Source organism: Mchenga conophoros, linkage group LG2 (assembly GCF_057382185.1).
Source record: "Mchenga conophoros isolate Kocher_MC1m ecotype Shallow Benthic linkage group LG2, M_conophoros_male_GT1.1, whole genome shotgun sequence".
NCBI classification, from domain to species: Eukaryota; Metazoa; Chordata; class Actinopteri; order Cichliformes; family Cichlidae; genus Mchenga; species Mchenga conophoros.
Window position 1 is genome coordinate 32517966 of NC_140527.1, and position 27034 is coordinate 32544999.

The window sequence follows — 27034 nt, forward strand, 5'->3', positions numbered from 1 at the left end:
TGACTGTATAAATTTATTTTATTTGTTTATTCTGTAAAAAAAAAAGAAAAAAGGCAGAAATAACAAAGTTCTCGTCTAACCCTACCAAAGAAGACAGATAGCTAAAGCTCTGACGCTTTATTTTTTGTCTCAATACTGCACAGCCTCTCATGTTGCTACATCTAAAAAGAAATAAAACGGCCTCAGCTGTTAAAAAAATTCACAGAGGTTCATGTGAGATGATGATTCACTCTGTATACACAGTATATAAAAGATAAAAGCAGTTTCTGGCTATGAAAACGAACTGTTTAAATACCAACCTGGTTTATGGTCACAGCTGCTAGTTTTAAGTCTTATTCAAGACAGAATGATGTTCATTTCATAAACAGTGATCACATGTAGAAAAAGCGGGGTTCGCTTTATGGAGGAGCTACCTTTTGATTGACAGTATGGCACACTCATACTACCATATGAGTGTGCAGTGTCCTTGGTTCCTCGGTCAGCTCCAGCCCTGGCTCAGGGTTTAAATAGGACGGGACTGTGCTGTTTAAATAAGGCTTAAAAACTAGTGGCTACATTCATCTTTTATACAAAGTCGATGCTTTCTCACTAGAATAAGTGAACTCAGTGCTCAGGTGCTTGTCTCCATCTCTCCAAATTTAAATGGTGGTATTGAATAGAGAGGAGCAGCTGATCAGAAACCACTGACCACTCCAGCTCACACATTCTTCCTCCTTTGGGGTTATTCTCTATGATGGCTGGACTGGGAGCCATTACCCTGAGACAGGATATGGACTGTGGGGTGGGGTGGTGAGTACAGTAAGTGAGTGACGCAGATAGCAGACTGCTGTCATGTGTAAGACTGAAGGAGCACAAGGAGGAACATCTGAATCAACAAAATGCTTTCAGCACATTCAGCTGTTGGGTTACTGCAGCATAGTCCTTAGTTTGGATCACTAGTGCAACTGGAAAAGTCTTTAACCTCTGCTCAAACTTTGCTTAATAAAGCAGGAACAATAAGAAAAAGAAAGACAAAAATATCCACTTATAAAGCTTTCTGTGTGCACTGCAGAAAATATAAATATAAATATATATATATATATATAAATATATATGTATATCCCAATATAGTATTTATTTCCCTTATTGCATCTTAAAATCAAAACATTTCAGAAAATAAATGAGGGAAAAAGTGATTACGTATCCACGCCAGGCCTACTACTGGTCAGATATGACTTTTTGAAATACTGTCACATTAAAAAAAAAAAGTTTTCAAAGCAGAGCAACCTGCTCTTGAGACAAACTGTATCCCCTTAAGTTTATTTGTTTAATTTATAGAACGCAAAGTCCGTGAGAATGAACCCAGCATGCAGACAGTTTTACAGTCACTATCTGCGTTTCTTGTTTGTGTTCTTCCTCTTCAGAGCCAGTATCCACGCAGGGAGGGCTGTCCGCCGGGCCGGTGCCTCCTCCCCTGCCGCTACCGGATGCACTTCACACTCCTGCTCTGTCACCGAGTCCTCATCTGTAGCTGCTGAGTCATCCTCCAAGTCTGAAGTGTCCAGATCCATGTCTGGAGGTTCTATGGCCACCACTTCCTCCGCAAAACGAACCCGGCGGTTCTCCTCCACTCTCCTCTGAACCGAGAAAGAAGCACGAAACACAAAAAAGTTACAGAGAATTTAGCATCTGATTAAATATTACAGAGACTGAATGATTTCCTCAAGTTTTTTCAAATCATTTCATTAATTTTATTTGTGGATGTTGACATTTTAAAATTTCCAACCACAAGGAGGCGCTGCGATACACACTATCTTACCCTTTTATTCACTGTCTCCATTGAGGACTCCGACTCGGGGGATACGGGGTATTTGAGGACACCATGGGGCGCTCGAGCCAAAGGATTAAAAGCAGTTGGGGAGAGAGAGGCTGAATGAGAGTTTAGGGTGTATAAGGGTATTACGTTCTCGTGCTCTGACTCTCCTGTGTCAACCATCATCTGGCTGCTCGTAGGATTCAGTGAAGACATGTCCCCTTCTGTAAAACAAAAGAGACAACTTGATTTCCTGAACAGCCACCAAATTAAATCGCTCAAACAATAAAAACTCTTTAATAATAACTGATCATTAATGTTGCTGTTGGAGTATTAAGCTGTTCTGACCTCTGTCTGTCTGCTCTCCATCACTTATTTTGTCGGCTTGAAGCCTGTCGTCTCTCCTGTCAGCCGACTGATGCTGTCTCTTTCTGTTGAGGGTGACTCGGCTCTTCAACGCCTTGTTAAGCGGATTTTTTGTAGACTGCAAAGGACAAGAGAGAATGGGAGAATCACAAAGTTGTCATATTGATAATATAGATATTCTTTTTTATATTAACTGGATGAACATGAGATATTTTTTGTTTATGAATATCTTACCACTACAAATGATGGAGGTCTTATTTGCTGTTCCAGTCTGCTCGCTCCAGACTGCATATGTGGGTAGTTGTGACCATCTTCCATTGCTTCTGAAGGGTCAGTCTGATGTAGTTTTCCACCTGAAATGTCCGTACTTGCAGCTGGGAAAGCATTAGGCAATGTTTGCGCCATGCTGAAATCTGTGGCCCGTGATGACTCTGTGCTCCTGAAGCTCCACTGGTTGCCCCCACTGCCAAGTTGGTTCAAAATCCCATTTGACGGAGTGCTACTGTGAGGATTTAGTTGGTTTGGGGGTTGGCCCATTGGGTCCTCTAATGGTCTCTGATTTGCTGATGAGGATGAAAGGCTGGGACTGAGGAACTTAGCCCACTCTTGGCCCTTAGTGATCTCTTCCAGCAGACTGAATGACCCGAGGCCCAATTCAAAGTCACTGGCAGGTCTGAAACGGGACAAAATCTTCATTAAACTCAAAAATTCAGTATACAAATCCCATCACTACCAACAGCACAAAGAGATTTTTATTTAAAATAACCCAAAATAACATTTCAGAGTTCACTCAGATGAGGTGTGATGTTATAAAAGGTCCTTGAATACAGTTAGCTCCATAACTTTGTATTTTTGAGGTTTTACCTCTGTACATCACCACGGTTGATTTTAAACAAACAATCAACACATTATTAGAAAGAAATTGGCATTAAGTTTTTAGGAAAGGGTCATTTTTATGCATAGAGGTTCAAAATTAATGAGACAACTGACTGACAAGCAGTAGAGGCCTGCTCCCTTGTTATTTTATGACAAGTGAAGAAAGCATAATATCTCAAACTGATTCAAAGTGTTAAAATTGCATTTTATTTTTCACTGTACTTTTAAATGAGTCCCAAAGAGATGTCTGTGCAAGTGAGGGAGGCTGAAAAACAAAACAAAATAAACATCTTAGAGAGAGCAAAAGCTTCAGCAGTGTCCAAATCAACAATCTGTTTCATTCTTATAAAGAATGAATACAGTGGCCTCCTTCAGCAACACCGAAATGCCTGAAGGCCCTAAGGAGACAACTGCAGTGAATGATGACAGAATTATTTCCATGGTTAACAAAAACAACTTCACTCAACTCATCAACTAACCAAGTCAAGAACTTTCTCAAGGAGGTAGGTGTATCATTATCAAAGACTACAATCAAGAGACGCCTTCGTGAATAGAAACAGGGGGTTTACAACAAGGTGCAAACTACTGATTACACTCAAGAGCAAGAAGCCCAAATTAGACTTTGCCAGAAAACATGTGGTTTTGAAAAATTCTTTGGACCTTGCACCACAATGATGGAAAGAGAAAACTGTGGAGAAGGACAGAAACATCTCATGATCCTCATGAGTGTACCACATCATCTGTCAAACATGGTGGAAGCAGTGTTACAGTATAGGCATGTACAGCTGGAGCTGGGTCACTGGTCTTTATTAGTGATGTGACTGCTAAAAGAAGCAGCCGGATAAATTGTGAAGTGTGCAGGGCTCTACTCTCTGCTCCGATTCAACCAAATGCTCCAAAACTGATCATGACACTGTTTCATGGTGCAAATGGAGATTACAATCATACTCCAAAAGCAACCCAAGAGTTTCTCAAGGCAAAGACATGGGTATTCTTTGATGGCCAAGTCAGTCACCTGAGCCTAACAGAGGATGCTTTTCAGTTACCAAAAACTAAACTGAAACCAGAGAGACCCACGAACAGCTGTAGGGGACTACGGTAAAGGTCAGGCAGAGCATCGCAAGGGAAGAAACACAGCATTTCAAATCAAGTCAAGTAAATGGCCTGTATTTGCTTTACTTAGTCCCTTAGGACCCCAAAGCGCTTTACACTACATTCAGTCATCCACCCATTCACACACACATACAGGTGATGGCAAGCTACATTGTAGCCACGGCTGCACTGGGGCGCACTGACAGAGGCGAGACTGCCGGACACTGGCGCCACCGGGCCCTCTGACCTTCTGACCACCACTAGTAGGCAACAGTGTCTTGCCCAAGGACACAACGACCGAGACTGTCAGAGCCAGGGTTCGAACCGGCAGCCTTCCGATTACAAGACGAACTGCCAACTCTTGAGCCACGATCGCACCAAGTGGCTTTTATTGTCATTTCGACCATGTACAGTGGTACAGTACAGAGTGAAATGCGACAGCGTTCCTCCGAGACCCTGGTGCTACAGTGCAACACTAGACACAACACAGTGCAATGGAAATGTGCAAAATGCTGAGTATTGTGCAAAAGTAACTTGGTGTCTATAGGGGTGTCTGCACGTGTGTGTGTGTGTGTGTGTGTGTGTGTGTGTGTGTGTGTGTGTGTGTGTGTGTGTGGTTAATATGAGATACTACATATAAGTGCTTGGTAGTCACATGCATGAAGGTGTGCGTGTGTGTGTCAGTCCAGTCACTGAGTGTTCAGGAGTCTGACGGCTTGGGGGAAGAAACTGTTCCGTTGGTCACTGTATGCAAATAATTTTAATCCAAGTATTAAAAACTGAATTTATATTTAAAATGATCTTAGTACAACCAATTACTTTTGATCTCCTGAAATTCCTAAACAGCTAATGCAACATTTTTGTAAAGCCCCAGTGTGCAGAAACAAAATAACAAAAATTGTCATTATCCAACAACTTTAATGAAAGAAATCTCTCAGCAGATTAAATTCTTAAAGTTCTGTTTGCTCCTTGTCCAGGCTGTCCTGGAGAAAGCTTTTGTCAATACACAGAAAATGTCCTATTTTATTTGTTTACCTTACTGTGGTCTTCTTGTAAAAACCAGACATGCCTATAGTAGATAGTAAAAGAACAGGAACTTGTGTTTATCTGTTCTTCATTACTGTATAATGAATGACTGTGGGGAAGGTCTTTATCACTAGAACAAGCTGTAAAGTTTATGAAAATACCGTTAAAAGTCAAAAATGTATGCCCTACTTCACATTTTCTTTGCCAGTTCGATTCTCACCCACGGGCCTCATGTTTGACTAAATTCTATTAGCAAGTATTACTGTTTAGTCCACTGCGCCATAGAGCTCTACTGTTTCCCTAGAAATGTAGCCATATACATAAAACACATCAATGACACACACTGTGGCAGTAGTTTACAGTAGTTTACAGTAGTTTACATGGGCCTTCATGGACCAACTAAGCTTACAAGCTAACTCGATACAACAGAAATGCTGACCAGAGCAAATTTTATAAACCTTTTTTGTTGTTGTTGCTGCCTGTTGTTATTTGTTTTTAGCCCCTGAGACACCACCAGTCAAGTATCAGATGTTTTTATATGGCTTTAAGGCTTGTTTTTATCTTTTGTCGTTGGTCAAATTTGCAATTTTACAATTTCTAAGCTATTTCATATTCTCTACGGCCTACTTTTCATGCTCTCATTTCCAGCAAGTAGGGCTCAGGCAGCATTTCCTGTACATTACATATACTACAGACCAGTTTTGCACCACTTCTACATCGCTTGATTATGTTTTTGTAGTGTTCCTTAATCTTCCTCAAGATCCAGCTAGCTAAGTCTACCTGTTTTAGGAAATTACAAATCCTTCAAAATGAAAGCTACATATATGGGAGTTATTTTAATTATTTATGTCTCTAGTAGGAAAAACATAAAGCAAACAAACTTGGCTTCGGTAAGCGAGTATCTTTCCATCTTGTGTGTTAAGTCCTAATGAGAGAATCATTCTTTATGAGTTACTTGCTGTGTACATCTGTTTCCTTTAATAGCAGGTTTTAAAAAAATCTCATTGTACACAGCATGAAAGTTTGTAATGACACATGCTCTCAGTGACAGGGTGTGTTTGGCACTTCAGACCACAGACACACATCAAGGGTAAAGATGTCTGATGGCTGGAAACATCTCAAATGCTTCACATATCTTACTGCTGACGTTTCAGAGCAAATAAAGCCAAAAAAAAACTGTTCGGCTTTCAGTTTGTGCCATGCTGCTAGAGTGCAGGTTTGGATGTATTTGTGCAATTTAGGATCATTTGTGTGCCTGTTACCTGATGTGGCTGTCGTTAGTGGCGTCCTCTGTGCGTGCAGGAAGCATTTTACTGGCTCCACTGGTGTCCAGTGAACGGAGGGTCCTTTCGTCCTTATTTGACGCATTGATGAGGCTTTCTGTAACCTGGTTTGGGTGTGAAATCTGCGTGAAAAAACAAGTTGCAGTGTCACTTCAAGATTTCTTTTTTTATCATTATATAACAAAACCAAACTACTCACCTCAGGTTCCTCCCCACTCTTCTGGTCTCCTATGCTTCCTTCTTCTTCTTTTCCCTTTTTTCCTTGTCTGTCCTTCCATCGCTCCTTGAGCCTCTGCGTCCACCTTCTGGTTTTATTCTCAGATGATCTCTGTTTCCTCCTCACGCTACTGTTTGTTGTTTTTTGACTGTCTGAGGCAACCTGCGTATCTTTGTTTTCTGCCATCGCTCCAAATCCTCCATTTCCTACAATTAACGCTTTATTGTCTTGACCTCCTGCGAAAGGGTCTGTGTTTTTCGCGGCCCACAGGTAGACTTTAGGTTTAAAGCCCTGCTCCTGGTTCTCATTCACTCCCATGCTTTGGGCAGCATCTGTGTTAGGAGGCATGCTTCTTTTCATTGCAGAATTGCCAAAACTCCACTTCTCACTATCAGTCCTCTCAAAGGAAGCATCTTTAAGTGATGTGGTAGGAAACAGCTGCCCTGTTACTGTTGGGGCGATCGCAGGCTGTGTCGCCTGTCCCATAACCCTGCTATCACCAGTGTCACCAACACTGTTGTCTTTCTGGGAGGGGAAGGAAATAAAACCCCTGTCCACCCCACCTCCATGACCGGGCTGCTGTAGATGACTAAATTTGAAGTTAAAGTTGCTGTCTGCAGCAGGGCTCCTGACCTTATTTGAAGGGATGCCATTAGTACCTGGGCTGCTGTTTTCTGGTCCAAGAGTGTGCCGGTGCCCCTGGCCCTCTCTTTCCGACTGCAGCTTCAGTTTCTGCAGCATGGACTGCAGCAGGGCCTGGGAGTCTGCTGGATTAGGTGACTGAGACATCTAGTAACACAACCTCTAAGTCTTCTAAATCCAGAAGTCGCAGAAACGCGTGTCAACACCACAGTGAAACTGGATACACAAGGACGGACTCTATGCAAATAATATAATTCGTCGCTTTACAACCAGCATGACAAGAGGAAAAATACCTTTGTGTAGAAGATATCACTCTTTGGTCCAGTTTTTGTTAGAAAGACACCTGTTATGGCTGCTTTCGCCTTTCTGAATAATCCAATCCCTTTCCATGACAATGTAGTTGCTTCATAGCAAATATGAAGAAAGATCCACCTCTTCCAGTTAAACGTCCAGAGGTACAAATCCTTCTTCTTCTTCTCTGTGTAAACTGCTGCTTCTTATGCTGCCTCCACTAATGCTCAATCCTCAAGAAGAGCAGCAGAAGTCTTCTTCTGTTGTTCTGCAACAAAGAGATATAAGCTTTTGTTGTTTTTTCCCTATTTTCAAAAGTCTCTCGCTTTTACTAAATGCCCATAGTTCCATTACACTACTGGTGTTGTAGTCACACCTCTTCTCCAGCAGCCACTTATATCACTGGTAATGGGAGGAGAGACTGTGAATGGCTGCGTTCCTCAGATATTACAAACTGAAGCAGACCAACAAGAAAGACCAGTAAGGTGAGATAATTGTTTGCTGACTCTAACTCTCTCCCACTGTGTGTATTTCTGCCCATCTTTGTATTTTGCCCTCCCTTCTTTCCCATTTCTCTACTTGTAACGCTTGCTCACTCAAGTGCACACACACCCTCTGTGACCTGTAACTGATAATTATAGGGCGTTCTTAAGAGCAGCCGCTATGAATGCGCCTGCCAAATTAAAGATATAGGAAAATGTCTGCACTGAGCTTTGCAATAACCCATTTTATATCAACTCTGTGAAAAATGCTGTCACAGAGGCCTTTGCTACTGTTGTCGAAATAAAGTAATAGATTCTCCAAACATGCAGTGTACTTCAGCTTGGAGAACACCATGCAATCTTTCTTATAGGTTTGTTAGCCACCAGCTATACTGTTCTCCACTGCAAGTCATTAAAAAATGCTGCCGCCCTGATAAACTTTTAACTGTTTTAATTATATTTCAGCCAACTACTATGCATTTAAAAGCACAGTAATTGTACTGCCTTCTTTCTGACTGAAGGTTTAGAGTATAAGATTAAGTAGGTACACTACAGTACTTGAAAAGCTACTTTCCTATTCTGACATGAACTTATTTAATAATTATCAAGTTGCTAATCATTAAGTAAAGTTTATATAACAATTAGTAACAATGTACATCTTTATCCATTACAATTATACCTTATTTTTTGGTTTTTCGTCACGCTATCTTTATATATTTCTAATCCGGACGATCATAAAAAACCAGCCCCGAAGATGCAGTGAAGAAAAACACAAGTGGCAGAAATGTTCACTTAGAAACTAAGTGCGCATCTGCAGCGTCAAACGCACACCCCCTTTAAGTTGCCGTGTATCTGATTGGTCCGCACTTTGTAAGCGGGCAATGGCGGCGTAAACAACGCTGATATCGATGAAAGAGACACTGCTTAACCGAGTAAAATAAACTTAGACTGGAAATAAACGGAGTATGCTTTCGGTAGGAAGATTTGCTCTCGGCGTGGAAACGATTAAAACGCCGTCTTGTGTACTTCTCGGTGATGCTTAGCCGCTCGTTTTGGCTAACTTTTAGCCAAATGTGCTAACTTAGCGGAAAAGTGAGTTTGCAGAGATGCACTGTATCGTAACGGGAGGAAACGTGAAAGGTAGCAAACATTTCCTGAATATTAAACACAGTCTCTAACTAGAACATGTGTCATTGATTAGATGTTGCTAATAATTATCTTGTGTGTGTTTGTTGGTGGGTGTGTCTGTACCGTCCAGTACTGGCCAAAGCCGTCCATTCTCTGTCCAGGATCGGCGATGAGCTGTATGTTGAGCCTCAGGAAGATGGGGTGAGCTGTTCTGACACTGACTTGCACACCATCACTTCCTCTTACAATGCAGATAGGCTTGTTGCTTCCTGTGGGTGCACACTTTGCGTCAATGAAAAAAGTTGATTTGTTGGTCTCTCTCTCTCTCTCTCTCTCTCTCTCTCTCGTGTCGTAGCTGGCCCTGCGGTCTGTGAACTCCTCTCGGTCGGCTTATGCTTGCTTCCTGTTCGCACCACTCTTCTTCAGCAGGTGCAGACTACATGCCTGTGTTTATAAATGGCATCTTTGTGTGAGAGAAAAAGAAAGCGTGTATATGAGTGAACTTCTGCCTTTTATACCTCTGTTTTTCTGTGCAGGTACTCCATTACTAGTGGGGATAACTTCCGCTGCAAGATGGCAATAAAGGTGTGAGAGAATTAGATAATCTACTGTTTTTCAAGGCTTTATATAGTCTGGGTGTGACATTAATTACATTTTAGTAGATAATGTGGTTCCCAAACTTTCATGATGACATAACACCCAAAGTTATTATAGAATTCGTTTCTTATCTACAACAGTTATGATATATCAGAGGTGTGCAACGTATTGAAGGCATTTAGGTTCCAGTTACAATCTTGTGAAAAAGAGTTCCCACAGGTCTTTGTTACTCACAGTTAGACCTGTGAAATTAAGTACACCCCATGATTCAGTAGCTCGTAGAACCACCTATAGGAGCAATCACTTGAAGTTTATGAGTCGCTCATATTGTTTCAAAGTAATCGTTTTCTGTTTGACTTCACCAGTGTCTCAGATCATTGTCTCAGAGTTTTGGCCTACTGTTCTTTACAGTGTTGCTTCAGGACATCGCGGTTTGCGGGCATTCATTTATGCACAGTTCTCTTAAGGTCCCACCTCAGCAGTTCAGTTGGGGACAGGTCTAGAGCTTAATTATTCTCTTTTTCAGCCATTCCGTTGTAGATTTGCTTTAGTACTTGGGATTCTTGTCCTCCTGCACGATGCTGTTTGGGCCAAGTTTTGGCTGTCAGGCCGATGTCCTCACATTTCAGTTTGGAATACTTTGGTAAACAGAGGAGTTCATGGTCAACTCAATGAGTGGAAGGTGTCAGTGTCCTATGGCTGCAAAACAAGCTCAAATCATCACCTTCTCACCATCATACCTGACAGTTGGTATGAGGTGTTTGTGCTGATATGCTGTTTGGTTTTCACCAAACAGAGGTGGTTTCTTCAGTTGCAGGCCTAAGATGTGCTGCCATATTCTTTTACAGCCAGTAGAGGCTTTCTGCTGGCAACCCTTCCAAACAAGCCAAACTTGTTCAGTCTTTTTCTAATTGTACTGTTGTGAACTTTGACATTTAACTGCTAACTAAGGCCTGTAGAGTCTGAAATGTAGCTCTTGGATTTTTATTTTTTATTTTTGCAGTTTCTCTGTTCACTGCACAGTCTGTCACTGGTGTGAGTTTGCAGGGACGTCCACACCTGGAAGGATTGACAGCTGTCTGGAATGTTTTCCACTTGTAATTGTCCTCACCGTGGTCAAATTATTTGGAAATCGGTTTATAACGATTGTCAGATTGCTTTGCATCAACAATGGCTTCTTTAAGATCACTGCTGACATGTTCCATCCTTGGGATTGTGTTAACACACACCTGAATGCTCTAGACATGCAAACTACTCACATTTTGAATTGGATTACAAGCCCCTAGCAGTAAGACTGTATTTAGTTTATCTCAGGATTGCATAGAATCAGTCACTTGACTGTCACGGATCTCAATAAACATGCTTACCAAAGGCCCCTCAGGCAGGTTGTGATAAGTATCACTTCAGTTACTTTTCTTTTGTTTTCTAGTCTAGTTTGAATTCTTTTTAAGCTCACAGTTCATTTTAAATAACTACTCTGACCTTGCATTAAACCCGAAAGTCCCATCACAAAAAGTTCAACCACTCGATCACAAAAGATGTATTGAAACTAAAGCTGCCAGTCTGATTTTTGTCTAATAGTTTGGTCAGGTTTGCATTCATGTGACCACTACCAAAATGTGAAAAATGTAAATTTTAACTTTCTCTCTATATATTTTTTTCTCCTTTTCTCACTGGTTTACATTAATTCTCAGTCGCAGTTTGCCATGTTATGGAAATGTGGCTGATAGTTTCTTGATTACTTTGATTTTAAACATACTAAAGATAAACATCATACTTTCTCATAATGATTTTTTTGTTCCTTGTTTTTTTTTTTTTGTTGTTGCTGCTGCTGTTTTTCAAATTAACTGCATGATGGCAGTACTTGGGCCTCCCTGATGTAACTACAGTTAGGAATAGCAGATCTTATTCTTGGGATTGAGAGCGTAGTCTTGTATCTGCTGACAGCTTCAAATGCCTCCTTTCCTGTCGTGTTACCACCCAACGGTTGTGGTTATCTGTGTTCAAGTTTTGCAAAAACCTCACAGCTTCCTCGTATTAACAGTTGTACTTAGCAGTTATATTAGAGAGTGAATTGTGTGTCACTTGTCAGAAACAGCAAACATATTGATTTAGATACCATTTGAGTGTGACTAAAATGTTGATTCCTGTTGATTGTACCAGAGTGTGTCATTGCATATTGATAAGCATTATTTCCCCCCTGTGTTTCAGAGTGTACAGTCTGTGTTCAGATCTCTGACAACTTTGGAGAAGACGGTGGAAAAGTGTCACATCGATCTCGACAAACAGAAGGACCGTCTCACCTTCACCCTGCACTGCAAGCACGGTATCAGTGATTCACTTCATTATCAGATCATTCAAAGTGTTTTCCATATATGATTTAAGAAGGCTTACAACTCATTCAGGCATGTAGAATGGTGCTGGTTTCAAACCCAGAGGTGAGGGAACACATCCAGTTCTTACATTACAGGGCGATCGTGGCTCAAGAGTTGGCAGTTTGTCTTGTAATCGAAAGGTTGCCGGTTCGAGCCCCGGCTCGGGCAGTCTTGGTCGTTGTGTCCTTGGGCAAGACATTTCACCTACCCCCTACTGGTCTTGGCCAGAGGGGCCGATGGCGCGATATGGCAGCCTCGCTTCTGTCAGTCTGCCCCAGGGCAGCTGTGGCTACAACTGTAGCTTGTGTGTGAGAGTGAATGCTCGAAAAGCGCTATATAAATGCAATCTGTTATTATTATTATTATTATTATTATTATTATTACATCCTTGCATTGACCTACAGATAAATATAAGTGTTTATAATTCTGTATTTATAATATAATTATTTATCATTTATAAGTCCACCAGTACTGCGGAACCCAAATATATTAGAGATAAGTTCACTGAGTACAAATGTCAGGCCTGCAGGTCACTTAGTGCTGCACAGAGCTAAAACAAAACTTCTATAATCTCTTTGAAACTTAGAGGTGCCTCAACTGTAGCTATTTTAAATGAAAAACTACCCTTTTTCATATGGCTTTTACATGTATTTATTAAACTATACAGTACTGTGCAAAACTCTTGAGTCACTCCTTGTTTCTTTATATTTTGCTAATAAAAGAGGAAATAGGTGCAGTGATTTATTGAAACATGCAAACATACATGGAAATACAGTAAATCAGGCAAAAACTGTTTAATTGTAACAAGTTAGAAAGTCAGTATTTGCTATAAGTATCTTTATTCTTCAACACAGTCTGAACTCTTTGGCAGCTTTCTTGGTGTGTTTTTAAGTAGTCTTCAGGAATAGTTCTCCAGGCTTCATTCAAAGGTCTTATTTGGATGTTTGCTACCTTTTGTTAGTTTTGAGGTCCGGGTTCTGGCGAGCCCAATCCACGACTGAGAGTGTGTTTTTTCTATCCAAGTATGCTTTAACGGCTTTGGCAGTGTGTTTGGGATTATTACCATGCTGAAAAATGAAGCCATTGCCAATCAGACATTTTTTAGTTGATATTGTGAGGTGGATAAAAATCTGATGATACTTTTTTGGGTTCATAATTCAATTCAGTCTTAATTATATAGCAGCAAATCATAACAACAGTTGCCTCAAGGCACTTTATATGGTAAGATAAAGACTACAATAATACAAAGAGAACAGAGCCTGGGTCCACAGAAGAGGGGCCTAAAAGTAAGCCTGCTGTCTGAGAACAGCAAGCTCTAATGGGGTGATATGGCACTATAAGGTCATTAAGATAAGATGGGGCTTGATTATTCAAGATCTTGTATTTGAGGAGCAGGATTTTAAATTTGATTCTGGATTTAACAGGGATCCAACGAAGAGAGTCCGGTATAGGAGAAATATGTTCTCTCTTTCTAGTTCCTAACAGCACTTTTTCCACAGCATTTTGGATCAGCCGAAGGCTTTTCAGGAAGTTTTTAGGACATCCTGATAATAATGAATTACAGTAGTCCAGCTTAGAAGTAATAAAGGCATGAACTAGTTTTTCAGCATCACTCTGAGACAGGATGTTTCTAACTATTCTATTCCACAAATGGAAGAAAGCAGTGGTAGATATTTGTTTAATATGTGCATTGAAGGACATATCCTGGTCAAAAATGATTCCTCACAGTGTTACTGGAGACCATGTTAATGCCATCCAGAGTAAGAATCTGTCTCTGATTTTTTGGGCCGAGTACATTAACCACAGTTTTGTCTGAATTTAGAAGCAGAAAATTAGAGGTAATCCAGGTCTTTATGTCTTTAAAACGTTCCTTCAGTTTAACTAATTGATGTGTATTATCTGGCTTCATGGATAGGTAAAGTTGGGTGTCATCTATATAGCAGTGAAAATGTATGCTATGCCTTCTGATGATACTGCCTAAGGAAGGGAAGCCCGTGGAACTCCATAATTAACCTTAGCATGTGAAGAGGACTCTTCATTTACATGAACAGATTGGAGTCTATTAGATAGATATGATTAAAAAACAAGAGTCTTAAATAAATATCAATAGCACTGAAAGTAGCAGTAATGTTTTGAACGACTTTCATTCGTGAAGAAATTCATAAATAAAAGTTGTAACCATTATAGAAAGATATTATGTTTCGAGCAGCTCCAAACCATGACAGAGCCTCCACTGTATTTTACAGATGGCTGTAGACACTCACTGCTGTACCTCCTCTGCATATAATGATGATTATTTGGACCAAACTTAGAGTCATTAGTTCATAAGACCTGATGCAGCTGTCACAGTTATTGTCTAATTTCTCCTGACAGCCACATTTTTTGCTGATCTGACTTCAGTGAACAGTAGATGGATCAGATTTAGGGCCAGATGCATCTCTCAGGTCTTGTATGAGGTCTTTGCTGGATTTTCTTTCCTGTTCTTTCCATGTCTTAAGCCATGACTGTTCATCCACTGTGTATACTTTGGCTATTTGGGAATCACTTTCATGGAGCAAAAATGCGATTTTATGCCTCTCAAACTGTTACCTTTGGCATTTTTCATAGATTCAACTAAAGTAATGGGAATCTGTTACAGGCTGCTAATAACAAAGTGCCTAAAGATACAATTTAAAATGAGTTATTTGCTAAATTATCTGTTAAAATACACAGATTGGAAAATGCTCAGGTGAAAGCACTGGACTGAAAAAGGAATGAAGAAGAAGCCAGAAGACCTTCAGAAGGCCTGGAGAACTTTGGTCAAGAGCACTTAAAAAAATGGGACTTCTACACATTAATACATATCGGATTTTTGTGACACTTTGAATCCATAAATTCTGATTTCACATCAGTTTATAAATAATGTTTTGCGTCTTTTTATTTTATCTTCTGCCTGTAAAGCAACTCTTTTAATAACCTCTAAACAAGTTGTTACATTGTACTTTTACATCTTGTTTACATTCACATATTTTGTATTTAATGAAGCCCATCGTGCTTTCATCTCATTGCTTTCTATTTGCTCACAAACTTGACGTGATTTTTCTTTACAGGCCTACTGAAGACACATAACCTGTCTTTCCAGGACAGCGAGAGCCTGCAGGCAGTGTTTGATAAGGACAGCTATGCCAATGTATTCAGAGCCCAGCCCAGGTCTGTAAAAATCTTTCTTCATAGTTTATTTTGCAAATCATGACAATGACAGTCTCCCACTTGCTTTTAATCTTTTATTTCCTTGTACTTGATGATGACAAACACTGTGTAGCTTTTTTTTAACACCAGGAAAAACATTTTTACATTTCAGTTGGTTGATTAAATGAATAAATAGATTTAAATAGTAAAATATATTTTAAGGGAGGTGTAACTTTGTAGCTGTAGCTAGATTTGATTTCTCTTGTTCTCAGGCTGCTGGTAGACACAGTCGTCCATTTTCCTCCATCTCTGGACGAAGTGACTGTGTCAGTGAGTGATGAACGGATGTGGGTCAGGAACCATGTGGAGGAAGAAGCAGGTGACAAGACTGATATGAAAAAGTTTCGCCAGCGTAGTGGTAAAGCAGGAACTGACATCTAATAATGCCATGCATTGCTATGTTTTAAAATCAGCTTTTTGTCCTCTTGTTTTTCTGCTCTCTCAGAGGCGTCCAAAGCCATGCTGACCGAGCTGTGTTTGGCTTCAGACGAGTTTGATCATTTTGCTGCCCAAGCTCACAACAGTGTGACTTTTTGTCTGAAGGAGTTGCGGGTGAGAGAAACGATATAGGGAAAGCACGAGAGAGTTGCGTAAGTTAGTTTGGGAGGGGGAGAGAGGTGGTTATCAGACCAGAGTGTGAAAGAAGTTATTTGGGGACCAGATGAAAGCACTTACAAGATGTTGTGGTGTTCTTGTAATGCTTGCATAGTTTGCAAAGTCACTAACTAGTATCTCTCATTCAGGGTTTACTAGTGTTTGCAGAATCAACTGGCCTCCCTGTTTCTATGTACTTGGACGAGCCGGGCAGGTGAGCATCGCCACCTGTGGGTTATTTTTTTTGATTACTTGTTTCTTCCTTTTTAATAACATAATTTTTTTCTGTGTCTGTTTGTGTGACAGCCCTGTGGTGCTTTCAGTAACGGACAGTGTCCTGGAAGGAAACTTTGTGCTGGCCACTCTTTCTGATGATCCCAGCCTTCGTAAAAATAACAGCAAAGGGTAAAAACGACAAAACATATTTTTGTTGACTTGGGACGTTTTTTTCTCATGTTTGTGAGCAGGAAGGAAAATGAAAACAAAACTAGTGTACCCTTCACACAATGGCTTATTAACAGCTCGGTGACAGGCAGGAAATTCTAAACGTTTACCCTACTGCGCCACCTGGTGGATCAGAGTGTAAATGAAGACAAATGCTGGAGGAGCCCATTTACATTTCATACTCGACATTTCCAGTTGTTGGAAATGGATTTTTATTATTTGCTCCAGGAGTTTAGACCAGGTTCTTAGTCCACCAGTTTGAATAAACTCTTTAAAAAAAACTGTGTTTATTCAGGTTTTCACATCTTGTCATTCTGAGGCTGAGAGGCTAAATCTGGAGAACTCATGTCACAGTTAACAGCTGTTTGTAGTTGCATCTTCACACAATAAATGCACTCAGTATATTTATGGGAGTGAAAAACTAGAATGCCGTAGGCTTAATTGTTATGATATTGAGCTCTAAAATTGAAGCTGGTTAGTCATGTTGATTTGTTATTGTTTTGCAAGTCCAGAAAATCAAACGGTCACCATGAAGGTCAAAAGGAGCAAGAAAAGCTTTTTTTTTTTTTTTTAATCTTGTGTGTCATCTTTCTATCTGACTTGCACTCCAAACCGTCTGCTCCACCCCTCAGAGCACACACAGCAGCTCCACCCCCTCCCGATGACTTCATGAATGATGACATGGACTCATATCTAATCGCCATGGATACCAGTATTGCGCCAGGTCCCTCAAACACAGGTCCACCCCCGCCTTCATTATCTGGTGACACACGTTCAAAACGGCCTGCAGCAGTCAGCCACAAGGCAAGGATTCTCATCGAGGAGGCAGAAGAAGAAGAAACAGATGATTTAGACAGACTACCTAATAAAAAGGTATGCCTTAGGTTTCTCAGGCGTGTTAACAGGCTGTGGATTCACTTCAATGAATCAAAAAGACAGAAGTAAAATATTCTCGCACATACAAAAAGAAGCAGATTCTTTAAAAATTGAGTCGTCACAACTGTCCACATACAGTCCTCACGTGAAAAAGAAAGTACACGCACGCTCTTTTAATTTAGTTTTATGTGTCAGGCTGTAACAAAAAAATCAACTTGTTCTTATTAGGTCTTAAAATTAGCTAAATGCAACTTTAGATTAATAACAACTCATGAATTATTATCATTACTTACATGTTACACACAAGCAGTGCGTGTGTGTAACTAAATATATCCTCACTGCTTCCACAGAAATTGAGTGTGAAGATAAATACAGTAGCAGCCAAGTGCTGCTAATCAAATCCACTTGATTAACTGATTAACAGCAAGTGTGTTCACCTTTATAAAACCAGAGGTCTGGTTGTTTTTCTGGTCTGGAGCATTCAGGTGTTTGTTAATGCAGTGCCAGGGAGGAAAGACATCAGCAATAACCTTAGAGAAACAGTTGTTGCTGCCCATCAATCAGGTGAGGGTTATAAGACCATTTCCAGTCAACCTGAACTCCATCACTGTACAGTGAGGAAGATTATTCACAAGTGGAAAACCTTCAAGACAGCTCTCAGTGTTGTTGGAAGTGAAGGTCCTGGCAAATTCACCCAAAGGTCAGACCGTGCAGTTCTCAGACTCTATGGGCCTCAAGTTAGCATATCAAATGTTAAGGTTTATAAGGGTGTGATTAGAATAACGCTGAACAAGAATAGCTTGTTTGGAGGGTTGCTAGGCGAAAGAAACAATCCTCTCTAAAAACATGGCAGCACACCTTATGTTTGCAGAGTTGCTTCTGAACAAACCACAGAAACCTCTGGAACAAAGGCGTGCACATTTAAGCAGATATTTAATAAAAAAATAAACAAGTGATTGAATGTTTGTATATGCTCTCAAATTAATTAAATATTGGTATCTTAACATTTCGATAAATTGTAGTCTTTAATATATTTCCCTTGTGTGTGATTTTTCTCACAGTTTCGGTCGCTCTTCTTTGGATCGGTGCTTCCCCCGTCGTCTCAGTTGAGCACACAGCCGATGACTTCTCAAGAGGTGCTGGCCAGCGACAGTGAGGAAGAAAATTAAATAACTGCAGACTGATCGGCTAGAGGAGACATGGACTAAACTGACAGTGGGTGCATGTGCGTGCACTGTTAAACAAAGACACCTGGAGTACTTGAAGATAAAGAAATGAACACAAATTTTCATCCTTACTGGTCAGAACAAGTAGTACCTGGACCTGGTTAAATATGCAGAGGCCACCAGCCTCTAAATTCTCATTATGTAAAACTAGACATGAAGCAATTCCAATTTATTTTAATTTTGTGTTTGCCCAGTTTGTAATTAAGGTGCAGTGTAAAAGGTCCCACCGAATAAAGCAAACTTATTTTTCAATATATGTAAACATCATTTATTATTTATTTACATGTCGAAAAGTTCAAGTATGAGAAATATTTAGGATGAGGGAATTCCACATATCCACCAATGTGGAGCTCAAAGAGAGAAAGGCAGTGATGCAGAATCTGAGTAATGTCAAAAATAAGCCTCGGCATAACCAGCAGAATGTCTGTGAATTGTCTGTGAGTCAGTCTTTGCAGGATGAGCAGCGTCGTCACTACGTTTCTCTTTTTGCACCTGAAAACTTTTCCCTCTCGTCTGTGGTTTCCTCCTCTCCTTTTCCTTCCCCTTCTCCAGCTCCTTCTCTTTCTTCTTTTTCAACCTCTCCTCTTCCTTCTCCTTTCTTTCTTGTTCCCTCCGCCGCCGCCTCCTCTCCTTGGAGTTCAGTTTGTCCTCCGCCTCTTCCTCAGCTGCATTCCCAGTCCCTGGCATATCACTGAAGTCTTGAATCAAGATTTTCGGCACTTGCATTTTGGGTGCCTTCTTAGCCTTGTTGTCTTTGTGATGCTCACCTCTCAGTCTGCGGAAGAGACCAAAACGTTTAGGGGTGTCGGGCTGTGGCTGCTGCTGTGTGGGGGCTTCCTCTGTTGTTGTTGTTGCTGCTGCTGCTGCTGCTGCTGCTGCAGGCGGCAGCAGATCAGGAGCAGCTTGTTTTGAGGTCACAGCTTTAGGATTGCACTGTGACTCTGTGAGTTTGGCTTCTGGTTGATTTTCTGAAGTTTTCTGGGGGGTGGTGAAGAGATCCTCGGAAAGCCTGCGGGCTAGCCTGGAGCTACGTGAGGTGGATGACTTGCGAACGCAGAAATCAGCGGATGATCGACTGCTGCGACGCTCAGGGGTTTGTACCGGGGGCTCTTTTGCAGATTGAGAACATTGGACTTGGGGAACATTTGTTGGCTCAGAAGAAATGAAGACATCGTCCTCTCCTGCTGGAGTTTGTTTAATCTTTTCAGTAATTTCTTCCTCCTGCGTGGGCTCCACTTGTTGAACCTTTTGATTTGAGTCTTCAGGATCCACAGTAACCTGGCTTGTTGTCTCTTCAGGTGCTTTTGTCTCAGAGGTACTAATTTGTACTGAACTCTCCTCATCAGGCTCACTGGTGTGGTTGAGCTGATCAGCTGGTGCTGCAGACTCTTCCGTTTCCATGGGTGTTGCAGAGTCTGCAGGCTTCTCATAAGTCTGAGTTTCTGTTGGTGTTTCCTCTGTGATTTTTTGAGTATAGATGCATGAATCACTTTCAACCTGTGCCTCCGAGTGTACATTCAAAATCATTTCTTCTGTTGCCTTATTTGACGCCTCCACTGTGTCTTTTCCTACTGTTATCTCAGCTTTAGTCTCTGGATCATCTACTCCACCAGTGCTTTCTTTTTGTTGAGTGCATTCAGATGAAGACAGCATTAATATTTCTTCTTCTAGCTCCATTTCTGTCTTTGAATCTACTTGTTGTTCTGAATCGACTTCTTTAATTTCTACCTTTATATCGCACTGTGTGGCTGAATTTTCCTGATTATGTGTCAGAACCTCATTTTCTGTGTCTCTTTGGGTGTGGGACTCTGCTTCCTTTTCTGTTTGTACTAATGACTCAGTACTGTGGTATTTTACTTCAAGTGCACCTTTTTCTGTCTCCTTGATCAGCTCTTCCTTTTCCTGTCGTGATTCTGCCTCTGCTGCACTATTCTGATCATCAACAGTTAAAGCTTCAACACCTCTGTCTGTGTCCACACTTGTCTCACTTTTAGACTCCGTAACGTCTTCGTTCATCTCCACCTGTTGCACACTTTCAGTGTCAGCACTCTCTTCTGATTTCACGTCAGCTTGTATCCTCTGCTCCTCGCCTGCGTTTACACCTATTTGCATCTCGTCCTCTGTGTTTGTATGTGCTTCGGCTATTCTCGGTGTCTCACTGTGGTTTTCCTCCACAGCAACCACGTGTTTCTCTGCCTCTTCATTTGTGTCTTTGAGCTCTACTTCCTGGTCTTTGCTTTTATGACTTTGTTCTTCTAGCACTTGTGATTCACTCTCTGCGTCCAGCTTTTCTTCTTGTTCACAGTGAGGTGCATAATCAGGGGGATGAAGAATATTTTCAACAGTCTGATTTGGGGCAATCTTTTCTTCTTGTTCTGAAAGCATTTTGCTTTCATTTATCTCAGTCAGCTTGGTTTCATCCATATCACTGAGTTTGCGTTCCCCTGTCTCCCTGACTTCAATTGTCTCAGTCTTCCTGACATCACTTGTCTCCGTCTCCCTGACATCACTTGTCTCCGTCTCCCTGACATCACTTGTCTCCGTCTCCCTGACATCACTTGTCTCCGTCTCCCTGACATCACTTGTCTCCGTCTTCCTGACATCACTTTTCTCTGTCTCCCTGACAACACTTGTCTCCATCTCCCTGACAACACTTGTCTCCATCTCCTTGACAACACTTGTCTCCGTCTCCCCGACAACACTTGTCTCCGTCTCCCCGACATCACTTGTCTCTGTCTCCCCGACATCACTTGTCTCCGTCTCCCCGACAACACTTGTCTCCGTCTCCCGGACAACACTTGTCTCTGTGGCAACACTCATCTCCGTCTCCCTGACATCACTTGTCTCTGTCTCCCTGACATCACTTGTTTCTGTCTCCCTGACATCACTTGTCTCTGTCTCCCTGACATCACTTGTCTCTGTCTCCCTGACAACACTTGTCTCTGTCTCCCTGACAACACTTGTCTCTGTCTCCCTGACAACACTTGTCTCTGTCTCCCTGACAACACTTGTCTCTGTCTCCCTGACAACACTTGTCTCTGTGACAACACTTTTCTCCATCTCTCTAACATCACCTGTTTCTGTCTCTTTGACACTGCTTTCCTCAATTTCAGCAACTCCTTTTTCCGTGTTTTCAGTCTGTTCTTTTCCCGCTGCTGTTTCTTCTGTTTGGATATTTTTGATTTCTTGAATCTTGTCAGGTGTCTGTGAAATTTCCTTCTGTTCAGTTTGTCCCTCTTTTTGTCCCTCTGAAACTACATCCTCCTCCTCTTTGACTCCTTGTACCTTCTTAAAGTCAAACTCATTCCAGCTTTTCCAGTCCTCCCTTCCACCCATTGAAAGATGCCTCACTACTTTGTTACTGCCTTCAGAGTCAACTGTGTTCCCTTTTCCCACTTTCCTCCACTTCTTGTGAAGGAGGGAAGGAGACAGTGAGAGAGAGGAGGCTGAGCGAGTTAGTGGGACAGAGAGGTTCCCTTTCTGTCTCTCTTTCCTCTCCTTCTCAATTTCATGCTGCCGAGCTCTAGCCCACGCCTTCTGGTATCCATGGCAGCGACCTCTGGGGTCAAACGTGGACGATGGTTTTTCTTTCCTCCACTTTTCCAGCTCCTTCTCCGTCTGCTTTTCCAAATCTTTACCCGACAGTGGCACAGAGCACACCTGAAACAAGAAGGGAAACTCTGCAGATAGTTTGTACCCCAACAACACAGTGTGTCCCGCCACAATACAAAACCTGTTAAAGATCCCTGAGAAACACCACAAAGAGCCTTGAACAGTTACCCCTAACCTCCAAATTCCTTAGATCATAATCCAATTGAGCAATTTTGACACACTAATTCCAAGCACCACAGGACACCTCCAGAGCTCCCACGTTCATGCCACAGTGGATCAGACATGTTTGTGGCTGAGCTGTTTTAGTAACTTACCAAGATTTATATCTACGTTATTTGATAGAATAGTGCCATTTTGTAAAAAAATTAAATAAAACAAAGTTAATGATAGAAACATGTTTTAAATTTACTCTTCAGGGTTTTTTTTTTTTTTAATTTGCCTCATCTCTTTGGTTTGCAGCCATCTTTTTGAAAGGTTTTTGCTTTTGAGGTGTATCTTTTTACACTATTCGTGGCCATGATTAGTTTAATTTACTTGCTCTGTTGCTTTACAAATGAAAGCTGTTATCTTGAGGTAATTGGCAGAGAACAAGATGCTTCTCTATAAGCCTATCAGGTTTAAAAATCGAAATCTTACCTCTGCTATGAATTCGTCATCTTCATCGTGGACCTCCTCCTTAACACCCCTCAACTTCTCCAGAGTCTCCATTTGGCCCTGACACTGCTTCCTCTGCTCAGCTCGACCCAACACCCGGCGCACCAGCACCGCTGCAACCTGTAGCAGCACCCGGACCCCTACGAGGAAAGATGAGGGCGAAAGAGGAAGACCTGGTGAAAATGCTACATATCAGGTAGATGATGGCAGTGACCAAAAATGTAAGAATTGTGCAGATATTTAAACACTTCTATATATAGTGGACAAAACCATCGCTTTTAATAAGCTGCTATTCCTGCCAGTCCTAAGGGGGTTGTGTTAGCCTGAGGTCAGCTCTACCATAGCAGAAGAAGAGGTCCCAGACTCGGAGAAGCGTGTTGAATGGAAGGTGACGTGTGAACAGACACATCAGCCAGTCGGTGGCAAACATGAGGGGCTCCACTCCGTGGTTCTGCAGATGTTTGTGTGCAGCTGGACACGTCTTTTTCAAAACCCAGGTCAGCATGGCCGCATCGAACAGTACTCCCTCCTACACAGCACACCACAGTAGGCTCAGACAGCTGCCCAGCTTTCAGGGTCAACACATGATTCATCTTTGTGTTTGGGTTATATTTATAGCACAACTTATCAAGAATCAGCCTTGAAATCAACATCTACTCGCCTACGTGTTGATTATATGTATTATAAAAGGTAAAAAATGTAAAAAACAGAAGATGTGCATGTCCTCACCAGCAGAGGGCTGTAATATCCGGGCAGGTATTGCTCACTGATCTGAACCAGACACCAGAAGGCCTCCTGCCAGGTTACATAAGGTGAACATTAGGCCAATAACTGCTCCGTATTATAGAAAATTAGCACTGTATTCTCAGGATTGCATTAATACTGTTATACCTCTGAAATAAAAAGCTTAACAGGTCGATGAAACAAGCAAGGTAGAGTCGGTGTCTTAAATGAAGGTTGTTGTTTCTCCACTGAAATCTAATTATTTTAATGTCTTTGCAGCTGATTTATCAGACCGAAGCTAAACTGTTAATGGCCTTTACCTGAGCAGGCATGTTCATCAGCAGCACTGCAGCCACCGGCCCCTGAGCCTGACAGTAACCCTCATCTGGCTGATACTGGGTGTAAGCTTTCAACACCCGGAACAAACCACGCTGCCTGCAGACACACACACACCACAATCATCTCTCACACAGCCAGAGGTTTCAGTCACCTTTGACAAGAGTTATACATTTAATAACGAAAAGAAAGAAAGACAAGTGACAAGACTGTTTGCTGTTCTGTTGAATAAGCCTTTAACTGTGAAAGCTAAACCAGGGAAACTATGAAAAGATTGGAAAGCCACGCTGAACACTAAATAAACTGTATGGTTATTCTGCAGCTCTCAGCTTCAGAAACAAATAGCAGAAACGTCGCCTACCCGTGTCCGTCTTTGGACTGGAACATCTCGTGGAAAGGGAACTGCCGGTCCAGATCTCTCTCAATCACATCCACCCAGCTCTGCAGAGCCGGCTGCTCATCCAGAGTCTGATGCAGAGACAAAAAACATAAAATGCATACCAAACAATAGATTTTTGAGTCTTTAAAATTCTAAGTAAGTTAGTTTGTTTTTCAATATTATAAATAATTTAACTTTTACTCAATAAAATATAAGAAAACAGTGATCACAAGATCTCACAACTTAGAACAGTATATATAGATGATCAGGCATAGACTGTATATAAACAATGGACAATATAGCCTCCAGGTCTAACAGAAAGCAATGTAGAAATGCCTTAAACCTGCATTTTGTTTAATTGCCAGAAGGGGAAGACTCCTGGTGGGGGAAAAAAAAAGTCAGATTGCGTAGAAAAAATTAGAAAATGACCCTCTTGGTCATATTAAATTATTTCCTGAAAGGTTTACGGCCTTAGTCGCTAATCTGAAGTGGTATTTAATGCAAAATACAATTATAGTCCCATTTATAGTTAAACGAATGATAAAGACGGCATGATTTAGGGAATGTGATGTTGCTGCTCTATAAGTATGTAGTTTCCTAAATTTCTCACTTAGATCCATCAATCACTCGTGAACAACATGTTGCCGGCCAAATAGTAAACCAGCATTTCAAACTCCAACGAGAGACAACATGGTGGCTATGTCCATCTTTTACATAAAGTCTTTGCAGCTGGACTCTTGCACTTTCTTAAACCATCCCAGTGAGAGTGTTTGTTTCTCTTGCCTCGTAGAGGTTTTCATGCTGTTTCATCCTGTTGGCAGCTCCGCACAGCAGAGGCCAGCACTTGGCTCTGAGCGAGGCAGGGATTCCTTTCTGACACTGCACTTTGACCTAATGAGAGACCCGGAAAACAAACGGTTACTGTGCTTTTTCCTGATGTGTCACAATGTCTGTCATGTATAAGGCCCATCGCCCATCATTTGGTGCCAGGGTTTATTTTCGGGCATCTTTGACGGGACGCACCTTACTGCTCTTCTTCGACAAGATGCGATCCCATTGGTCAATGATCTTTATCCACTTGGCCTCCCTCTGCCTGACCAGTTCAGGTGGCGGGCCCAAACTCCTGACAGAGCACAGCACATGAATCACCAGGTAAGTATTTTGACACGTTTCACCTGTTTGCTGAACAATTTAAATTCTGGAGACCTTTGTAGTGCTGTGTCGCTGCACACTGTTTAGTGTGTTGTCATTACAGACACACAGTGCTCCGAAAACAAGACAGGAAACAGGAAAACCACACGTTAGCAGTGTGAAGTCTCTATGGCAACAGGTCAGGATGTTATCAATGAAGAAAGTAAAGATGACAGGTTGCAGTTTGTTCAGTTAGTTTTAATGCTTAGTTTACACCGCCTTGTGTGCAATCCCCTGCCAGGGCTATTATCAAACGCACAGTCAGCTGATTCTGAAAGTAAAATTGCACTTTATTTTTCAAGTACACACACCCACTTTCAGTTCAGTCATTATGTTTTTTGCAATATTTTTTTTTTTTTGTGGATTATATGTAAAGAATATCAAGTGTAAACAATCTGTTTGTGCAGTTTCCGTCCTGAAGAAGGCCCACTGTGGTTGAAACCACTTGGCTTTTTCACTGATACGCTCAGCTAAATCATTCTAAAGCATCTCCTCCCCCTTTGCTCTGCTTATGAAACTGCCGTAAAGCCACGTTATTTGCAGGGGTCATCCTGATTTCTTTGTTTCTTGACGTGTTTCCAACTGACATGCATTCTTACACATTCTCCACTACACCAGTATAGCCTGAATGTTCCTTTCTTTCACTCTGTGTGACTTTTTCTCTCAATCTTAACATCTCTGCTCTAACAATTTGTCTTTTAACTCTTTATTAATGGCATTTAGTCCACCTGGCTGTGTGTGTGTGTGTGTGTGTGTGTGGGGGGGGGGGTGCAAATGCTCCTCTGTCTCTTAAAATCGGCAGATTTAAACACTGTTTCAACACTTCCTGGTCTTGTCATGGAGGAAAATTACTTTGTGTGCTGCTTCAGGGGGTGTTGTGTGCCCACATTAGAAACTCTTAGCTCATCTGGAACCTTTGTCTTTGCTCATATAAAGACAAAGCAACAACCATTAAATTATCTGATAATATTTAATATTTAGTTTCAAATTATATCTTCTGACAGCAGGTGCAAACCTTACTATTACCAAAGTCCCTGGGCTTTCTGATCTGTGTGATCTCGACAAGGTCGCCCTGCACGTCTTTTAGTCCCTTATAATAAAAAAAAAAAAATCTCTTTAATGGGAGAATGAAAACTTAGATCCCCTGGTTTTGAACAGATCACCAACAGCACAGTAAGAGTACACAAGGCGCAAGGTGGATGTGCTCACCCAGCTGTGGAACCATTGGTTAAGATGAAGCCAAAGCGGTCTGTCTCCGGTTCAGATCCAGAGCTGTCCTCTTCACTGAGGTTCTTCTGGGCTGGACTCGAAGAATTCAACATCTTAGCTAAAGAAAAGAGGATGGGCTCGTCATCCAGTATGCAACCGATGAGGATGTGTGCGTCAGAGATGTTTAAAATCTCAAACATCCAAGATGGTAAACAGCTTAACCCCACTCTGCAAACGTCTCTGTGCACGTTTTCACCCTCTCTCTCTTATTTGACTCGGGATCTATGAAATCTGCATTTTCCAAGTTGAGAATGAGAGTAAAGAAGTGTACCAAGCCCCCCAGCCCCCGATTTTAAGTCATAAACATAACCACAGCTGTTAAAGCTTTTAAAATA

The 27034-nt window shown here is 41.5% G+C and overlaps 3 protein-coding genes across 7 annotated transcripts in view; 1 reads left to right on the forward strand and 2 right to left on the reverse strand.

Moving 5' to 3' along the window:
• Nucleotides 1-9461, reverse strand: LOC146582373 (uncharacterized). 3 transcript variants are annotated; one of them, XM_085295913.1, is made up of 7 exons: nt 9319-9461; nt 6635-7853; nt 6415-6539; nt 2393-2831; nt 2141-2276; nt 1799-2016; nt 1-1616 (listed from the first exon to the last, which is right to left on the reverse strand). In XM_085295913.1, exons 2-7 carry the CDS (start codon nt 7439-7441, stop codon nt 1368-1370), a joined length of 1974 nt encoding a protein of 657 aa, XP_085152039.1. In that variant the 5' UTR covers nt 7442-7853; nt 9319-9461; the 3' UTR covers nt 1-1367. The 3 variants fall into 3 exon arrangements, with proteins under 3 accessions (XP_085152039.1, XP_085152023.1, XP_085152031.1); XM_085295897.1 differs by having other exon boundaries at nt 6415-6557; XM_085295905.1 differs by lacking the exon at nt 9319-9461 and adding an exon at nt 8747-9268 and having other exon boundaries at nt 6415-6557.
• Nucleotides 8921-18785, forward strand: rad9a (RAD9 checkpoint clamp component A). Of its 3 annotated transcripts, none has more exons than XM_085295926.1 (12): nt 8921-9207; nt 9326-9396; nt 9551-9624; nt 9732-9780; nt 12004-12118; nt 15257-15356; nt 15608-15753; nt 15841-15947; nt 16139-16203; nt 16296-16394; nt 17066-17306; nt 18371-18785. In XM_085295926.1, the coding sequence occupies exons 1-12, from the start codon at nt 9174-9176 to the stop codon at nt 18476-18478; spliced, it is 1209 nt and encodes a 402-aa protein (XP_085152052.1). In that variant the 5' UTR covers nt 8921-9173; the 3' UTR covers nt 18479-18785. The 3 variants fall into 3 exon arrangements, with proteins under 3 accessions (XP_085152052.1, XP_085152061.1, XP_085152071.1); XM_085295935.1 differs by having other exon boundaries at nt 15608-15714; XM_085295945.1 differs by lacking the exon at nt 9551-9624.
• The window catches only part of tbc1d10c (TBC1 domain family, member 10C), a 9219-nt gene continuing 882 nt past the window's right edge, over nt 18698-27034 (reverse strand). The window contains exons 2-10 of the mRNA XM_085295885.1: nt 26640-26757; nt 25263-25362; nt 25023-25130; nt 24222-24328; nt 23845-23959; nt 23531-23596; nt 23141-23330; nt 22784-22941; nt 18698-22195 (exon numbers count right to left, since the gene is read on the reverse strand). Coding sequence (XP_085152011.1) covers nt 18926-22195; nt 22784-22941; nt 23141-23330; nt 23531-23596; nt 23845-23959; nt 24222-24328; nt 25023-25130; nt 25263-25362; nt 26640-26757 — 4232 coding nt within the window. The 3' untranslated portion in view covers nt 18698-18925. The remainder of the gene's footprint in view (nt 22196-22783; nt 22942-23140; nt 23331-23530; nt 23597-23844; nt 23960-24221; nt 24329-25022; nt 25131-25262; nt 25363-26639; nt 26758-27034) is intronic.